Source organism: Hyperoodon ampullatus, assembly GCF_949752795.1.
Source record: "Hyperoodon ampullatus genome assembly, chromosome: 10".
NCBI classification, from domain to species: Eukaryota; Metazoa; Chordata; class Mammalia; order Artiodactyla; family Ziphiidae; genus Hyperoodon; species Hyperoodon ampullatus.
Window position 1 is genome coordinate 91,450,867 of NC_136923.1, and position 20,300 is coordinate 91,471,166.

General features: G+C 39.3%; 1 protein-coding gene across 1 annotated transcript in view; it reads right to left on the reverse strand.

Annotated features, from left to right (window-relative positions):
* The window catches only part of RNF144B (ring finger protein 144B), a gene marked incomplete at its 3' end in the record, with an annotated part of 64,642 nt that overhangs the window by 22,494 nt on the left and 21,848 nt on the right, over window positions 1-20,300 (reverse strand). Inside the window, exons 2-3 of the mRNA XM_079713969.1 lie at window positions 12,139-12,243; window positions 2,164-2,224 (exon numbers count right to left, since the gene is read on the reverse strand). Of these exons, the coding sequence (XP_079570095.1) occupies window positions 2,164-2,224; window positions 12,139-12,243 (166 nt within the window). The remainder of the gene's footprint in view (window positions 1-2,163; window positions 2,225-12,138; window positions 12,244-20,300) is intronic.

Genomic DNA, 20,300 nt, shown 5'->3' on the forward strand with positions numbered 1-20,300 from the left:
CTCAAGGAAGTGTTTTATATGTATTAATTCATTTAATCCTCATCTGAACCCCGTGGTATAGGGACTATTAATATCCACATTTTACAGGTGAAAAATTGAGGTACAGAAATTAAGGTCACACAGCTAGTAAGGGGTGGAGCCTGCATTCCCACACAGGCTCTTAGCCACTATTTTTAGAATACACTGAAAATTTATATTCATCAGTGAGAACCAACTCACAGAAAGTTTTAATTCCTGATACTATTAGAATCTGTCTAATTAATTGCAAAAGACATTTTATTTAATAAAATGTTTGTAAACAATGAGGAATAAGGCCTGCTACTGACAAGATGGGGCAATGGGTGGGGTGGGGAGGAGGTGGATGGTCTGGAGGAGAGATGCATCTGGGGCAAGGGAACCCTATAAACGGGCTGAGCCCTGGTTACTGAGTGGGACTGGTGAGATTGACAGGTCTCACTATTTAAGAAGTCTGAAAATCCAGCCTAACTCCTTTGACTTTCTCCAGGTAAGAGCCCTCAAATCATGGCACTGCTACCAGCCACATCCATCCACGGGGTTAATGCCTATGTTCCAGCAGTAATTTATTTTTATAATGGAGGATATTGGGATAAAGTGGGAAAATGGCAGGGCAGATGTTTGATACCATTCATCAGCATCTGATGTTATAATGCTCAACCTAATCAGCCTACGTGGATGGATTAGCGAGGGCCAATATAAACTACCCCATCATTAATTCCTCTAGTTAGCTCAGAATCTACACAGGGCAGTGTAGACGGTGTATCAGGCTATGTCTTCATCCATTAAACCTAAAATTCATTTGACTCTTCTGGTTCTGATTCTATGTTCAACAACATCCTTTTTGCATCTTCCTATAGGGCAAAAATGTAATTCAAGTAATGTAGTCCAAGAATTTTTAAATAAATTCCATATACCAGTCTTATAAATTTAATTAAATGATATATCCATGAGAGATGAATCTGCTTTTGGCTTGCTGAAAAAAAATAAGCCTATGAGACTGAACCAAACTTTGGTCAAAGGTAGTGAATGCCATCCTGTTGATTCTCCTGTGAATATTCCTATTCTTACCCCCTTTATGCTCCACATGCTCTTCTTTCTTTTTTCATGTAAGAATTATCTCTCAGGGTAATTGCAAAAATTAAATGAGATAAACTGTTTACCAAATTTACTGGCACATTAAAAAAAAAATGTTCATTTCTTCCCCTACCCTCTAACCTCTAGACTTTATTAATCCAGATTAAAAAGGTAGCAATCAGAAAACTGTACATTCATGCTAGATTAGAGTTGATATTATATAGTCAACGAGGCCTATGAGTTCCAGGGGAAACAATTTTCTTCTACTTCTCAGATATGGAAAAGTACACCAAAAAATAATTCCTACAGATAAAAAGGCAGTACAAATAGAAAAGCTATATAAATTACCCCAAGTCTAAAGTCAGAAAGAAAATTAGTCCAATACACTGGATATAGCATTAGAATGATTACTCAGCCATCACTATGACTGAACAAGAACAAACAGTGACTATTACAATGAGCAGTGAAAATGTTTGGATGGATGAATTTTTTTTTTTTTTTCCCGGTATGCGGGCCTCTCACTGTTGTGGCCTCTCCCGTTGTGGAGCACAGGCTCCGGACGCGCAGGCTCAGCAGCCATGGTTCACGGGCCCAGCCGCTCCGTGGCATGTGGTATCTTCCCGGACCGGGGCACGAACCCGTGTCCCCTGCATCGGCAGGCGGACTCTCAACCACTACGCCACCAGGGAAGCCCTAGATGAATGTTTTGAAGTGATCTTCAAGAGCAGGGAAATTGGTGGTAAAACCCATTTTGAGGGTCACTTTCTTTGTCGTTCTGTTACTGTGAAACTACCCAACTTTTGCAGAACTTCTCTCTCGTGAGCCCAATTAAAAATACAAAACAACCAACATAAGGAAAGTTCTGTTTCCTGCCAGTCTGCATTTTTTTTTCCTGGCTGTGGTTGAGAAAGTTGAAATTTTATGTTGCAATTCCCGTTTGTCTTTTTCTGAGTACGCTGGTGGCTTTTCTGACAGCGCACAGCTGCCTTAATCTTCCACACAGGTTAGGGTAAAGAGGACACATGTAAAGCCACATTCACCATCAGGATAAAAAGAAGAGTGTGTACATACCTCGTTCAGATTTTAACCGCTGATAAAGCTGAAACTGATCCACAGATACCAAACAGGCAATCTGAAACCAGAGACATTTAAAAGATGAGATTTCAGTCATCACAGAGCCCTGAGTTACCAGTCTTTTTATGATCCCTTTTTCTTGTTTGGCTTACTGTATCCTCTCTATACCAGCTGTCCACAAACTTCTTTTTCCTTATACTGTTCATGCAGTAACAGAAGCAGCAATTCCCAAACCATCCCCAGTCCTCTGCCATGGCTAGGATTCCCTGCTCAAGGCATCAGTTACAGAACTCAGTGATCACCTCCTGTTCTTTTATCAGCATCTAACAAGACCAGACAACCAAATTTTTGGACTTCCCAAATTATCTGTGCACGTATACAAATGATGCTCCTCTTCTAAGACATTTTTAACAGATTATACTTCTACTGGGCATCATTCTTTAAACAAAGCCTGAAGATTCAAGTGTAGGGAGTAGCTGGGGTGACTAACAACAAAAAAAGATTATAGTTCTAATCTAAGAATTAAGACTAAGCTAAGAAAAGCTAAGACTAAGATCAGGTAGATACTGTCTCAGGAATAATGAGAACTTCATTAATCACCTAGGAAAGAGTACTTTCTAAGCAACAGAAAAATCATTTCTTCTGACGAAAATCACCTCACGGGGCCTTTGGTGATCATTCATCGCCATCCATGCCCTGGTAGAAAAGAAATGCCTGAGATATTTCCTGTGGCTAGATTCCCACTTCCATTTCAGATGCCACTAGGAAAGAACAGTGATTCACATCTAACTAAATGACATTTCAGATTAATCATTTTTAAATTGCATTTCAAAGGCAGATGCAGGAAAAGCTAACTGCTCTTAAACTGGCATTCTAAAAATAATAATTCCACTGACGTCAACATATAAATACATTGACATTGCTTGAAAGATTTATAACTGAGAAAATCAAAGGACTTTAGATTACGTTTTCAGACATTCGGCAAGTTGATAAAGGACACAGTCTTAGCCTTGGCAATTCCAGCTGTAAAACATGACATATTTTTGGTATAAAATATATCTAGATGTAAGTTCTTGCAACTAATGGGAGGAAGTGTGCTTTGAGAAAACCCTTAAAAATGAGGCATCTAAAATGTTATTTAACAAATATATTTTAAAAGGGAATGAAAACCTAATTCTCCCCCTCACAAAAAAATTCAACTTGTTTATTTTGCAAATGAATTAAACTAAGTTAGCTAAAATGTATGAAGAACCACAAAACGGGCAAGTTCAGTCTTCTATGTGCCAAGTAAAATCTCCTAAAACATAAATTTAGTTATAACAGTTTTTCCAGTTGGGGGGAAAATGTTGCATTTTCATCTGGCACCTTAAAGAAAAGCTCCTTAGCAATCACTGGGGGAAAAAATCATGGTTAATTTTACATGATGCGTATTTTAACATAATTTTTTAAAAAGTATGGTTAGGCTTTTCTCATACTGAAAGCCAGTTTTGTTTCATCTGTTATAATACTATCTGGACATCTTTCCTGAAAGACAAAGGTGTCTCAAATAAAATGCAGAGTTGGAGACAGAAGGTACAGGCTCATGAAGAGATCGGAGGCATTAAGAATCAGAGTATAATTCTTGACTTAGTCACTGATTCACTGCAGGTGGAGGAAAATACTCTAATACTACATTAACTTTTGGGCCAATGGTACTTGGGGAATGATGTCATCTGGGCCTGAGAGACCTCAGTGATATTCTAGAAATCTATTTTTAACAACACGTCCCCCCCTCCCAAAAGAAGCTACTTGAGGTCTTTGATTCTATGGGACAGTCTTGTACTCTAACTGCCACCACCTAAAATAGTTTCTGGACTGATGAAGACCTTCTTCAAACCCCTGAAAGGCAACCCCTAAAAATTATGATTTTTTTCAATGACAAGCAATTTATATAACATCTAAGTCCAACAGAGTTGATGGAAGACAAAGCAAACAGGAGATATTTTAGACACAGATGAAATACTAATGAGAAAAATGACAGAAATTAATGCAGTAAAAAGTCAACAATGATAGTGATGGAAGTTAATTTTAAATTAGAAAGATAAATTTCATCCGAGGACACATTACTGCCAACAGGGAAGTCAGAGGTCTCTAACTTTTCTGTCTCTCACTCTACCTTGTATCTCCTATTTATTATTTTATAGCTCAAAGGTTTGTATGGAATTAGGTCTTAATATGGTATATCAATTTTTCTATTGAAATGTGTGATCACAAAAAGTTAGTTTCATCACTTCTCACTCACACAAAAAGTTAGTTCCATCACACTCACTGTTTGATCCTTTTGGAATAAAGTTAACACAAAACACACCAGTCTATTCTCCAGCCCCTACCTCCTGGACTTCTTTTCCATATACTCATTGAGAGTCTATTACGGGCAAAGCATTGGCTGGAAGCTTGGGATACAAAAGAGGAAGGAGATACCAAGGCTGACTTCAAGAAACTTAAGTTACTCGGGAGGCAATATGTACACATAAGTTTAGAAAAAGATCTATTCCTTGATCTTATCATTTTTTAGATTTCATAGATTAGAGGTAATTTTCTGAAATATTTTTATATACTTTGACTTTAGATGAGAGAAAGCTGAACCCAGTTTAAAAAAAAAAAAAAAAAAAAAAAAAGCTGATCCAGAGTATTAAATACCTGGTTCTGTTGCTATTTGGAGCTAAGTCACTATTGCTCAAGGTCTTTAGGATTATAAAATTGAAATAAATGTGTTAGGATGATTACTGAAGGTTCAATCAGGCCACAGGTTAAGGGGCTACTGCTTAGAAAAAAAGAAATCAAAAGGACACTAAGATTGATTGCAAAACTGAAAATCCTAGAGAATAATAAAAGAGATTATATATAATGAGGTGTCTTATGTATTCAATTATCCTCTTCCTGCCAACAAACAAATCCAAATCATTCAAAACCACACTAAGACATTCCTTTTAAACCTTTTAATTTTGAAATAATTTTAGACTTACAAAAAGTTGCAAAAAATTGTATAAAGTTCCTAAACGCCATTCCCCCAACTTCTAATGGGAACACCTTACATAACCATAGTTAATTATTAAAATAATAAAATTTACCCTGATACAAAATAATTAATCTGTAGTCCATATTCAAACTTCACAAATTGTCCCACTAATGTCTTTTTTTTTTTTTTCAGCACAAGATCCAATTCAGGATACCACCTTGCATTTAGTTGCCACGTCTCCTTAGCCTTCTCCGGTCTATGGAAGTTCCTCAGTCTGTTTTTGGCTCTTGTGACCTTGACATGTTTGAAGAGTCCAGGCCACTTATTTTGTACAATGTTCTCCAATGTGGGTTTGTCTGATGCCTTCTCATGATTAGGCTGAGGTTGTGCATTTTTAGCAAGAATATCACAGAAGTGATGTTGCGTCATCAGGAGATAAATGAGGACAACCTGTCTCATTACTGTCGATGTTAACTTTTTAACTTGATTAAGGTGATATCTGCCAGATTTCTCTACCCTTTGTTAACCAGCAAGTATCTTGTAGTGAGATACTTTGAGATTCTGCAAATACACTGTTTTTCATCATACGTCTTCCTAATTTTTGTATCTATCAATAATTCTTGCCTATAATAATTATCACTGTGTTATTTGCTTAATGATTTTCAATTTCCATCATTCATTTCCACATTTATTAATTAGAATTCTATTATAAGTAAGAGTTGTCCCTTATCCCTCATGTATTTGTTTATTCATTTATTTATTTAGGTCAATACAGACTAACAAGACTTATTTTATTCAGTGAGTTCTAATGCATTACTAACCAGACTCATATTCAAACAGCAGAAACAGAAATTTCTAAGTATTTTCTCAACTGTTGAGAGAACTCCCCCCCTCAAATCAACTACTAAAAAATCCTGAACTTGATTTAAAGTGATTTTTCGTTATTTGTCCTTTGAAATTTGTACTAACCTACCTGTTAAACAAAAATTTTCCTCTCCTCCTATCCAAAGACCACATTTTCTCCTCATCACTATTGAAACTTTCCAAAGAGAAAAAAATTTTTCATTCAAAGAGAAGGCAAATTCAGTTTCATTTTAATAGAACAAAAACAATAATATCAGAATAATAACAACAAAAGGCTACTAATTAACTGCAATCACTGTCTTTTTTGTTGTTGTTGTTAAAAATGAACCTGGGGGTATTTTTTCAATACCCAGTTCCTACTCTGATGAAAGTCTTCACTTTTTCACCCCCCTCCACCTACAGCAGAGCATAGGCAGGGAATTCAGAATATATGTATATGTGGGGTGCTGGAACTATTATATATAACAGTTAATTGGATATAGCTAAAATCCACAAATGAGAAGAAACAAAAAGGCACACCCTTGTGGACCATTACTAACTATGACCATAATATTTGAGCAGACATCACCACCTACATTGACACTAACCCTATAAAAACCAAAGGAAAAGAAAGAGCAGACAGGGAAGCCTGCTTGCCAGAGAAGCATTAATGCTAAGAGTACAGTGTGTTCTCATTATATTGATAAATACAATATATGCTGTCTTTTAGTTAGAAAAGTAAAATGGTTAAAACACAAAAGCTAGGGATTGGCTTTCATGTATGTACTACCCATCAAGGTCTGGAAAGCCAGGATAGAAGAGGGAAAAAATAGGCCGGACTTTACTTAGGTTTGACCCTTTAAGTCATACTTCTGCTATGGTTGCTCTTAAAAATTAAAGGAACAGGCTGAACATAGAATACAAAAGATCAGTAGATCTGGAGATGAAATTGACCACAGAAATTGATCATTACAGCATGTCAAGGTTTTGGCAATTTTTGAAGGGCTGTGACTTGCAAAAATACTGGTAAGAGAAATAGTACTGGCCTTATGGATAAGTGCCCTATCACACTAACACAGAAACTAAGAATGTTTCCTATCACAACCCAGAAAATAAAAACTGGCCCATCCACCCATTCATATGACTGTAATAAACCAAGCTCACACTAGCTATCAAATCCTAGGTGAAAAAACAAGAGGGCATCATTGTCTGAGAGCCAGAAGGTATGGCTCATTGGGGAAGCAAAAGATGGAGGAGACCTGGAATTCCAGGGCCAGGAATCTTTCAGAAAGGGCTGCTTTTGTTCTTCTTTTTCTACCTGTTCTGCAGAGGCCTCAGTACATCTTCCCACATCATCCCCCGCCTCTCTCCCTCAGCCCATCAATGAGTAAAAGGGATATGCCCAGGTGCACATCCACGTGACACATTCACCCCACCGCCCCTGAGTCTTCTTATATTTGCCTTTACTTAAAGGAGAAGCTTAGAAACATTACTCTCCACTTATATGCAGTTTTTAAAAAATGTATATAGCCATACCTTTTTTAAAAATTTATTTATTTATTTATTTATTTTTGGCTGCATTGGGTCCTCGCTGCTGCGTGCGGGCCCTCAAACAACGTTTTAAATATGTTCTAAGACGAAGTTCAGCTTAGAATCTCAGAAACATCTATTAACTCCAGCATGGCAGATTCCTTTATCCTGTGCCACCCCAAAGTTTTATTCTTCTCCAGCCAACAGGGATCACAGCCAAAGGTTGTTTATAGACATGCTCAGTCCCTTCCCATTCAGGTCCTTAAACTACAGGAACATCGATATGGCCACTTGCCTGGGCATCCTCATTTTACCTCTGCCCCAGCTTCATACTCAGATAATGGGGGGAAAAAAGAGTTAAATGAAAAGATGGCAAGTGGAGACAGTGCTAAAGGGTGATGTGGGGGGAATAACTGGATCTCTTATAATTCCAGCAGCCTTTACCTAAGCCACCCTAAACAAACACGTGATATGAGTAAAAACTGTGTTTATTTTGCAAACATAACTTCAAATTTCTTGGCACTCCACTCCTCCATCCCCCCATCCCAGTCCTTCCACAGTGCCCCACCCTAAATCCCTTCCTACAGCAATTCTGGAGCCCCCGTTCTTGACAAGAACAGCTGCACCCATTCATACTCTGGGTATGTGCTGTGGCACCAGCAGTAAAGGCAGGTCATGTCAGTGCCCCAGGACTTGGAAGGAGTATTGGTGGGTGAGAAGCTGTTCCCTGCCATCCACTGCCAGCTGGAAAGGGGTAGAAATTCAACTTCTCAGGCTGTGTAATGGTAGGTATGTGCTCCACTTAACATTTTTTTTTTAATATGTATTTTTTAAATTTATTTTTGGCTGCACTGGGTCTTCGTTGCTGCGTGTGGGTTTTCTCTAGTTGCAGCGAGCGGGAGCTACTCTTCGTTGCAGTGCACGGGCTCTAGGGTGCGCAGGCTTCAGTAGTTGTGGCACATGGGCTCAGTAGTTGTAGCTCTCGGGCTCTAGAGCGCAGGCTCAGTAGTTGTGGCGCACAGGCTTAGTTGCTCCACAGCATGTGGGATCTTGCCGGACCAGGGATTGAACCCGTGTCGCTTGCACTGGCAGGCGGATTCTTAACCACTGTGCCACCAGGGAAGTCCCTCGCCACTCAAATTTGACATGGCCCAGACAAATGGGTCAGGTTCTCCCTGTGGTGGTATGTTACTTCCCTAACACAGTAAGGAAACTGCTTAAATGAGTCATCACCTTTTTAACAGGGCTTCTAACTTCAAGCAAAGGCCTGGCCTGAAGAAATGCTATCAGAACCAACCATCTGTGTCCTGCCTTTCATAATTCCATGTTGGACAAGATTCCTGGATCAAGTGCATTCGAAACGCTGCTGAGCAACAGCTGAAAGTACCAGATGACGCAAGTAAGGTTTTCCTTTTCCCCGGGTCCCAGTAACTGCGCCTCTAGGACACAAGTCCTCCAGTCACTGACTCCCGCCAGCTTCCGTGACATTGAAGGAAGCTGCCTTTTCTGCTGTTTCTTATGTAAACAGTATTTGGGTTGGGCATTGAATGCTTTGCTGCTGAAGCCACTCCTGATAAATAGAAGTGAAGGGGCAAAGCCACAACTGAGCCAATCTTGGAAGCATTACAGCTTGCAGGAGACACACATATGAAGCACAGTCACCTTTGTGAGCTAGACCTCCATAGGAAGGCATTCAGAGGAAAGAGCTTAAATTCCTGGTGTCCTTTGAAGATGAAAAATTTTATACTTACATGCATTTTGTAAGACAATGAACGGTGAAGAACCATATATTGTACTATAAATAGCTGCAGCACAAAGGGAACCTCAGCCTGAGCCAGAATTATTCTTAACAAGCAAAGTATATTTATGTGTTACCTATAAAAATAACAACTTTTTTAAATGACGGAAGAAGCAGTCAGAGACAGAATCTAGTCAAGCACAATGTGGATAAGCCCCACTGTGATATACTCAATAATATCCAGATTAAGAGCTATGTGATAATAATAATAACTGTATATGAGAAAAGCTTGATGTCAAGTCAGAAAGGAAGATGGTACAGCCCAAGCTCATGTGTGTAAGGTATTTGCTTTGAAAGGAACAGTCCCATATAAACTGTTGAAGCCACCAATAGCTCCATTATAACCTATTCATTTCTCAGTTCAAAAATGAGAGACAATCACCACCACCACTACATTTTTTTACTCTGAAAAAAAAATAGTGGCAAGTTAATTAAGAACATTTGATTACTGTAATTCACGCCCATCTTCAGTCAGGCTCTTAGCCAGACCTATGAGTACAGAAATGGTCCTTTAATGTCCTGGAGTGTCTCTTACTTACCTAATGGGAAACAGACTTTGGAGAATGTAAGAAGTACCATAGTTTAGTTTGGAGTATGTTTTCGTTCTGTTTTTCAAATACCCTTTTGTCATTTTTAAGAGCCATTATGGGTTTATTTGCTTTTAATGCAGCCTAAAAGTAAAATTGTTTTTAGAGTAAAGCTGGGTAAATGGAATCAGCACTAGGGAAGTGTGAATGAGCATGTGAACAGAGGGAAAAGTAAGGATTAAGAAGGAGAAGAGAACTATGGGGGAAGATGACCAGGGAATGTCTATACTAAGAAAACCAGAAAAGTTAGACTGTTCTAGAGATCTCTCAGACAAACCATGGCCTGTCTTCATTCATCTGTACAACATTAGCCCTAACATGTGATATCCAAAGTGTCAATGGCTAATGGTTACTATTCATTCAAAGTCTAGAACGCCACTATGTAATGAGCTTTCTGCAAAGATGGAAATGTTCTGTTCTGTGCTGTCTAACCTGGTAGCCACTAGCCACATGTAGCTACTGAGTACTTAAAATGTGATCAGTGCAAACAAAGGAATGAATCTCTAATTTTAATTTTAGTTAGATGTAAATAGACAGCTGTAGGCTTATCTAGAAGAGAGACTGGGATTAATTTCAAAGGCTTGTTTAGAAACGTCACTTCATTTATGTTTAATAGATTTTGCATACATGAATTAAATAAGGTTCTACGGCAGACACGGCTCTTGCTGCCTGTTCCGTCTTACACTTTTTGCTCTTATAATTATCTGGCTCTTTATCAGTATAATGTCTCCCTGCTAGATCAGAAGCTCCAGGAGGACAGCACTGGGACTGTCTTATTCACCTCTGTCCTGGCCCGGAACAGGGCCTGGCACATTGTACACTCAGTAAAAAAAGGAAGCATATTCCCTGGAAGGCTTATGTATAGAACGATGCTCCTACAAATCTGGGTCTCATTTTAAAAACCACTTCCAAGTTGCACAGATCAATAGTATTCTTGGTAGATAACCTAATTTTTCCCCATTTTAATTTCCTCTACCCATTTCTCACACAAAAGTAAACATTTCTCACCACTGGATGTACATATTCAATACTACCTTTTTATTTTAAAAATTCAATTTATTTCATGATTTTCCTAAAATGAACAACTTCTAAACCATTATGTATTCCTTTTATTCTTCCCCCCAAAACACTTCAAGCTCAATTGTACCACTTACCCGATATTTCATAAGCTAAACACAGGGTGCCCAGATGCAGATTGGTTAAAAATGGTCTATAACATCTTTCTGACTGCTTTGCTTACAAAGCAAAGGATGTATATGTAAAGCATATATATTTGTATACAAAGCATATGTGTGTGTATGTATCGTGTTTACATACACATATTCATACACACACAGGCACATATCCACATACATACATATCCACAGACCTATATATCTACACACACATATGCACTCTATTGGGCTTTCAATTATCAAGTCCTTTATCATGCATTCTATTTATCTACCTAGTTCTACTCTTAAAGCCATGTAATTTGTCAGAAAGTATTGGATTGGAATTCTAGCTCTTCTGCTTTTTAGATATGCACTCTTGGGCAAATTACTTAGACACTCTGGGCTTCAGTTTTATACCATCTAATCCTTTCAGTTTATGAAAGGATTAGATGGTATACTGGCTAAGAAAGCAACTACATGAACACAGACAAGATTTAAAGTGAGCAGGGCCTGAAGGTTAAAAGCAGATTTAAGGGCAAGCTACTAATCAGGGATTGAAAAAACAAAGGAAAGAGATACATCACAGTCTTAATACAGTGGGAGAAGAACTCACTCAAAAAAGACATTTCTATGCCTGATAAATATTGAATGAAAGGCCTTTCTCTGCTCTTTGGAAATGGTTCAACTCAGGCTACCTTTGTAGAATCACAATAATTTATATTATTTATAACCGTGGCTAATCTGTCACCTGTTTATCTGACTATTCAGATAAGGCCACTGACTATTCAGCCTCTAAACCTCACATTTGGTAAATTTCTAGCACCTTAGCCTATTCTAGAGCTTCTTCAACACTCAGAGGGCATTTAGAAATAGAACCAAAGTAAGTAACAGCTTTAACAGTTTCTATAAAGAATCCAAGGTATGTAGCAATAAAGTACTCCTTTAAAAAGTTAACCTCTGTATTTTGTTTTTGACTCCCTGGCAGAGAAGTACATAAAGAGTCAAGATCCTAGGAAATCATGTCAACAGGAAAGAGGGAAAAATCAGTGCAGGCATCCATACCTCAGCTTCCTGTAGGGTCCCGTGGTTTAGGCACACCATGTCAGGGCAAGTGATGGGAGACCCACATCCTTCTCGGATTGCCAGCTGCATGTACTGTTTCAGACACTAGGCATTAAGAAGAAAAAAAGACAGATAATTACCCACCGCATTACAGAAGCACCAAGGTTATATAACCACCACTGCCTCTTCTTCCTTAATTGGCAGACCTGGGGCTGCTGTACTCAGGAAACATAAGTTATCATGAGTGTGAATAATACTAAGAGCCATCACTCTGGAAAGAATGCAGACAGGTAATTAATTATGTATGACTTCATCCTAAGAATACTGAGGTTATCCAAGGCAACAAGTCAATGCCTGTACGCTCACACATTTTATCCACCATAGATTGGGAAAAGGAGAAACGTTCTTTTGCACTAATGGCAAAAGCCTTCTTTGTACCTTTTTTTTTTTTTTTTTAACTTACATGACTTCCCGGTTCCATTTTTACCCAGTCCCTCTTCCTCAAAATTTGCCAGAAAGTAGAACTCTGTGACCCTCGTGCTGAGCTTGCCAAACAGAATCAAAATAAGATTAAGGCACTGGCTCACCTATGAATACTCTCAATAGCAACTACACCTGGAAGAAGTGTCAAAGACAATTTGGGAGAATGAGACCTTCCCAGAACTATAGGCCTTGGTAGATGCTATGATGAGGAAGTTTGAGGAGAACCCGGGGAGAGAAAATATTGGATAGGACATAAGAAATCCGGAGAGAGGAAGCAGAACACCGTCGACACACTTGGTCTACTCATGGCCTGTTGCATGTGGATCTTGGACACTGGGTGGAGAAGTGAGTCAGACTGTAAAGGAACTGAGAGCTTTATGAAGACCTCTGACCCGTCCCTTCTCCCCTCCAACCCATCCCACAGGCCCACAGGGAATTAAAAGGCATAGTCCTGAAACACAAATACCGTATGCTAACACATATATATGGAATTAAAAAAAAAAAAAATGTCAGGAAGAACCTAGGGGTAAAACGGGAATAAAGACACAGACCTACTTGAGAACGGACTTGAGGATATGGGGAGGGGGAAGGGTAAGCTGTGACAAAGTGAGAGAGAGGTATGGACATATATACACTACCAAACGTAAGGTAGATAGATAGTGGGAAGCAGCCGCAGAGCACAGGGAGATCAGCTCGGTGCTTTGTGACCGCCTGGAGGGGTGGGATGGGGAGGGTGGGAGGGAGGGAGACGCAATAGGGAAGGGATGTGGGAACAGATGTGTATGTATGACTGATTCACTTTGTTATAAAGCAGAAACTAATAAAAAATAAATTAATTAATTAATGACCCTGTCAAAAAAAAAATAAAAAATAAAAAAATAAAAGGCATAGTCCTGGGAGATCAAACTCTTAAGCAATTCAAAAGCTGGTTCCTCAATTTCTACTAGTTTGCTTATAATTGGTGAGCTCTTTTCTATATGCATGATGAAAAACAGTCAAGCTCAAATGTTTGAGGAAGACACTCCCCAGGATACATAAGGGTCAATAAATTAATGACTCTTACAAAGTAATGATTAGTCATAATTTGGTTCCGATTTTTACAACTCTATACATTTATGTATCAACCTGCTACATTAAAAATACTGCTGTCGCACCTTTTATAAAAGCTTAACTAGTAAATAAATCCTAATGATATAATTGTGACATCTTTTCCTTTCATTGACCATCTTTATGCATTTTCCCTGTCTGAAAATAAAACTATCACAATTGTATTATTTCAGAAAAACAATCATGTATTTATCTGATTGAAGTTACTGTTATAATGTACTAATGAATTAATGACTAAGGCAAACTATTTAAACCATATTTTTAACTCTGTAAATACTTAAAAATTCCCTTTTCCAAGGAGTCAGTTTTTTATCACAGAAAAAACTAGAAAATAACCTCAATATCCAAAATAGAAAAATGCATCAATAAATTATACTAGGGCTTCCCTGGTGGTGCAGTGGTTGAGAGTCCACCTGCCGATGCAGGGGACACGGGTTCGTGCCCCGGTCTGGGAAGATCCCACATGCCGCGGAGCGGCTGGGCCCGTGAGCCATGGCCGCTGAGCCTGAGCGTCCAGAGCCTGTGCTCCACAATGGGAGAGGCCACAGCAGTGAGAGGCCCGCGTACCACAAAAAAAAAAAAAAAAAAAAACTAAAGCCATGCAATAGAATGCTGAAGAATCAAGAAAAATATTTTCAAATGATGTTTAAAGACATGGGAAAATGCTTAAGATTTAGTATGAATTGGGGAATAAAAGATGATTTAGTATGAATTGGAGAATAAACAATATCTGAGAACAGGGTCCTCTCAAGTCACTCTTCCCCGACAATTGGCCCCGTAGAGATATAATATTTTAACTGTCACTTTTTTGCTCAAGAGAAGAGTGAACAATCACTTGCTCTAGGAGTTACTATGCCAGACAAGGTCTCCAGTACGAGGAAGAATGATAAGAAAGCAGTAGCAAGGAAATGTGGGGAAGAACTTCAATGTACAGGCAAAACTCGAGAGGAACTGCCAAAGTGCCTAAGAAAACTAGTGTCACACTAAGGGACAAATAAATGAGTAAATGATGGGAAGCCCTGTCCACCCAGCTCTGCTCCGGAGGACCTCTCGGCCTTCCAACTGCCACACAGATTCCAGCGTTCCTGCCTTGATTTCTCCCGCTGCCACTTGAAACTGATGTAGAAAGAGTGAAAAGGTATGGTCTCTAGGCTCAAGGGGAAGATATCTGAGAAGAACAAAGTGAACAGTATAATGAGCGTCAAATCCCAATATCTGGGCTCTAGCCTCAGTGCCACTCTATCAGGTGACAATGGGAACATTACCTAAACCATGACCCCGACTTGCCTCCCTTAATTTTTAAAATGGGGACAATAAAACCTGTTATGGCTACTTCACAGGGTTTAAAACACTCATACGCACAAACACAAAGCTAAAATTTTGTACATGGAAGCCCGTCGGAAGTGTGCAAAATGCAGATTTAGTCATATTTCTACTGCATTTCACCTGGTCTCAGACTTCCAAAAACTTTGTGGAGCAAATGTTAATCCTTTAGCCTTCTAAGATTATTCTTTCTCCACTCCCTTCAGGAAACCCGTTAAACCACTTGTGGTAGAGAAGCTCCATAAACAGAGCAGATATTTATAAGAGAACATCACACACACCTCTATTCAAGCCTCTCTGTAGAACTATTTATTTGCATCCATAGAAAAGGCTTAGAGTTAAATAGGAACTAAAGAGACTATGTGAGTCTTTATAGGCAAAAAAATTCATCTCAACTTATACTGCAAATTTGTAAAGCTGAAATCTAAGCTTTCCCAAGAGTTTATAATGTATGTTCTATTTGCTAATGTAATGCTCTTAGATACACTGCAACCAGGATACATAAACCCAGTGAATTTTGAAGCTTCCCACAAAGACTCTCCTGACCACAATATTATCAGACCTGTGCTTTTAGGGCAGAAGTTAGAGGTGTATACACTGACTACAGGGTCTAAATATATGACCTTTTTTTTTTTTTTTTTTTTTAATTCTGAGAAACAATGGTTCAAAATAGAGATTTGTAAGTGCATGTTGCTAAGTGACGCTACAGCACAGGCACTTGACACTCCCTCACTAGGGCATGCATTTCTATTCAAAGGCAAAGAGGGAAAACAACCAGCCCAAGTTACTGCCTCTTACTGAATTTTCAAGTAACTTAGGTTCATTATATGTCTTCTATTAGCTTTCACAAAAATTTAATCTCAAACCTTCCCTCTCTTCTTTAGTACCTCTGGCTAAAGCACAAAAGAACCATAAGCATTCACACTGACCCCTGTGCAAGTTACACAAACTAAACCTACGTACAATGGTTAACAATTCTGGGAGAAATGGCATCTAGCTTGTAAATACAGAGAAACACAGAAAGAGAAAAAAGAAAACTACCGTCATTTAGTCACATTAAAAAAAAATCACATTCCATTAAACAACAGGATTAAACAAATGTCTAACTATGCAATTTTCGTAACAGCTAACAAATTCTAAGGGAAATGTTTCAAAAATTGAACTTTTCAAAAATCTTTTTTTTTCACATCTTTATTGGAGTATAAATGCTTTACAATGTTGTGTTAATTTCTGCTGTACAACAAAGGGAATCAGCTATATGTATACATATAGCCCCATAACCCCTCCCTCCCACCCTCCTTAACCCATCCCTCTAGGTCGTCACAAAGCAGCGAGCTGATCTCCCTGTGCTATGCAGCAGCTTCCCACTAGCCATCCATTTGGTAGTGTATATATGTCAATGCTTGTCTCTCACTTCATCCCAGCTTCCCCTTTCCGCATCTTTATTCCTGCTCCGATGACCCAAAAAATAATGAAACAATTTTTTCTTTTAAATCGCCAATATTCCATTTAGTTTGATAGAACATAGAAACATCTTTAGGTCATTACAGGTCATGTATAATAATGATTGTTCCTCAAAATCATTCCACAGCCCTCAAGGATTCAGATGGGATCTAACCAAGGATTTAACCATCAAACACCTGGTGAACCAGATGACATGTCTCTTCCAACCCTGAGAGCCTGTGAATTATGTACAGTGGAGTCTTCCCAGAAAGGGGTTTCTTCTAGGCCCCTTTCAGGGATGTTATTTTCCACTTGACCAAAGGGCATTCTTCATTAGATATTCTCACCTATTAGATGGACAAGGCAAAAAGGGCTACAACATTCAGACAAAGCTCCTATGTATCCACCACAAGAATTATACACACACACACACACACACACACACACACACACACCAATATATTTACTATACAACTGCTCATTCTCTGTTACTACCTTATAGCTTTCTTAAAGGTTTTTTCTAAGAAAAAAAAAAGCATTACAATGAATAGTTGATGGAACTGGATTCTAATGATCACAACTGAAGTACAAGCTCTAAAAGTCTCCTCTGCATCTTGGGCAAGTAATTAATTAACCCCTCTCGCTGCGGCACTCACAGTTGTAAGATGGGACAACACCACCTGCCTAGCCTCTACTCTCAGGGAAATGGAGTGTCCTCCATGAGGATAAATACACGAAAATACTCTGAAAAGTGAAAGAGGAATGCAAATGTAAAGAAGAGGATGGAATAGAAGTCTCTGAACTTCAGGCAGGCACGCAGACATGAAAGCCCCAAAAGAGATGTGACCCCAAGAGGGTGGGGAGGGGAGGTAAGAGGACAACAGGCATTGTTGGGAGAAGAGAGGTAACGAGTGCCGGTAACTGAAAGTTTAAATTGAGCCCCAGGATCGTGGACACTTCTAGGTGCCGGTGCTGGGGTTCTGAGGTCAAATAAAAACTGGCAGCCCACATGGCTTGAAGCTGAGTTGGTGACCTCTTGACCTAGGGTTTCTCATCCCTAGCTCAGCCATGGGTGGGAAAGAAGGTGATGCGGGGGAAGTACTTGAGGCCAAAATCTAGACAGGCCTTGAGTAAATGTCTGTTTTTCTTTTTATCATTCCTAGTACAATGCTGTACACTAAAATGGATATTTAATAAAATGCAGACTAACACTTCTCGGCCCCTTGGTACACAATTACATCACAATGTCTCAAGTGTGTTCTAAATAACATCTCTTATTGAAGCCAATATTCTGTTTACTCCAGTTCAGACTATGATGTGTGTACATGATCCAAGAATAATGCCTTCTTTGTTGGATGCCATTGAGCTAAATTATTAGTACAACTCAAGATGGTATCTCTTCCAATTCAAAAAGCCTTTTAACACACCCAAAGTATCCTGGCTTGGAAACATATAATGGGTTCAAAAAAATTCAAATAAATCAACAACCCATAGCTAAGCAGTAAGTTGTTTCCTGGTACAGCATGATCCTAAAACTGTTTTCTTACAAAACCCCTTTCAGAAACCTTGACTTTTCACAAATACGATATTTCTAGTGACGGGGATCACCTTCATACCCCTTTGTCAACTACACAGGACATCAGAGGACTGATAGGAAAACCTGGTACCAGATGACTACAAAGAAGCCCCAAATCAAACAATAAACCATAACTAATGTTAAAAAGAGACCTTAGTTTTACATTTCTCATCCTTAAGCTTCTCTTATTCGAGAAAGCCTTCCTTGCCTTGGACCCCAGTCTGATGCAACGCCCAGACTGTCTGCTCTCACAGCACCTTGCAGACCAGCTAGCACAGTACTTTTCAAACTGGGTGCAAAGGTGCATTCTTGAGAGCTCCCAAGTTCTCCATGGCTGGGTTTTTTTCCCCCATTTCATGTTTATTTAATGGTCTTAAAAAAGCAGAGAAGACCCATTTCCACTCAGTGTCCACGCTCACACTTGTGCTGGCGGGGCAGTCCTGTTTTGCCAAGGAGGAATGCTTTCATTGTCACAGGCTGAAGAGAAAACAATGGAAGTATCTGGGCCAAGTGAAAGCTGTACAAATGAAGATTTTTAGTGATTCCAACACAGAAAAGTGGAAAGATCACTGAATGACCACTTGTTCCCTGGAACACACCAAACTCAGAGCCTAACTGTTAAAAGTCGCCTAGTGGAAACTAAGCAACGCCCATCACATTAATGTTAACTTAAATTTTATTGGTCTATAATTTTAGTTAATATTTAGCTTATGCATTTATTCTGATGTTCTTGTTGTTTGAGATAGAAGTTTAATGTGCTTATCCCTTGTATTATGTTTTATCAGTTTAAGTGAGTTTAAAATTATTTTTATTTTAGCCTATCTCAATATTGGGGTTCAAGTTATTTTCCCCTTCAAAAGGAATCCCTACAAATCCATCAAAAGGAGAACAGTGTGATTCTCAATGGCAGTGCGGCTGGTAGTATGGCATTTTTCCTTGAGGATGTATTAGAATATCAAGCCCTCCAAAGAGAATTTTATAAAGTATACAACCGCCTCCTCTCCTGCAATTCTCCAGAAGACTCGGATTTTCCTCCTACTTGCCAATATTCCCATCAACACCTTAGGTAACACCAGATGTTAACAATGGAAGCATGTTGTACATGGAAATCATGCAGCGATTATCATCCTACATTGCAGTAGACTGTGAACTTGCATATCTCTCCAGTAGCCCAGGCACCCTTCAAGGTCTGGATCCTGTCTTACTCCTCTTCATATCCTCTGGAAACACCCATCACAGGAGCTGGTACATGGTAGACACTCAGACATCTGTGGGAGCTGGAAGCATGAATCTACCACCTACCAGCTTTGCGGCAAAAACTCCTTCTGTTCCAATCACCGAAACAGAAACCCACCCCACCTGCAGCATTCCTCTCTTCTCTTCTCCTTGGACACATATGAGCCGACACCACCTTCCAGGGCCAACTCCACTGTTTTCTAGTTCCCATTCCCTGCTGACTTTCAGGAAATTTACCCTATTGATCATCTAGCTTCTTTCCTATGTCTTGAATATTTCCCCATGTACTGGGTTCTTCTCCAGCAGTTAAACATGCCTAAAAATATCCTACTTATAGAAAAACAATAATAAAGCAGCAAAGAAAAATAGCCCTCCCTTACTCCTATTGCTGGCTGTACAATGTGTGTGTGAAAGAGCTGTCTGTCCTCACCTCCTTCACCATCCCCATCCCCATTCCTCCCCTACAGTTTCACTGAAGTGGGTGCTAAAGTCAGCAGCCACCTCCATGTCACTACATCCATACACATTTTCTTTCTTCCTGACCTCTCGGCGGTCTAAGACCCAATGAACCACCCCTACTTTCTTGGAACTTTCTCCTCCCTTGCCTTCAGAATTCCACACTTCCTTGAGTTTCATTCTTCCTCTCCGGCCATTCCTCCTCAATCTCTTTTACTTCCTCTACTCAATTTTTAAATGCTGCAATTTCAGGATGGGATCAAAACTCTTTTTCTTTTCACACTTTCTTTTTGGTCACCTCATTAACTCGAAAGAACTAGTTATTTATTTGGTCCACTGCCTATTTGCTTTCAGGTCCATTCCCCACTTCCTGCTCTGCTCTGTAACGCAGAGAATGTGTTTCCCGGGTTCCAGGGAGACTTGGCCAATGGGAGGCATTACTGAAAAACTAGAGGGTGGGAGGAGGGAAGGAGCCTGGGCATTTCCACCTCCACCCCTTTGCTTTCTGTACTGACCTCCAGCAGTGGCTGCATCTCCT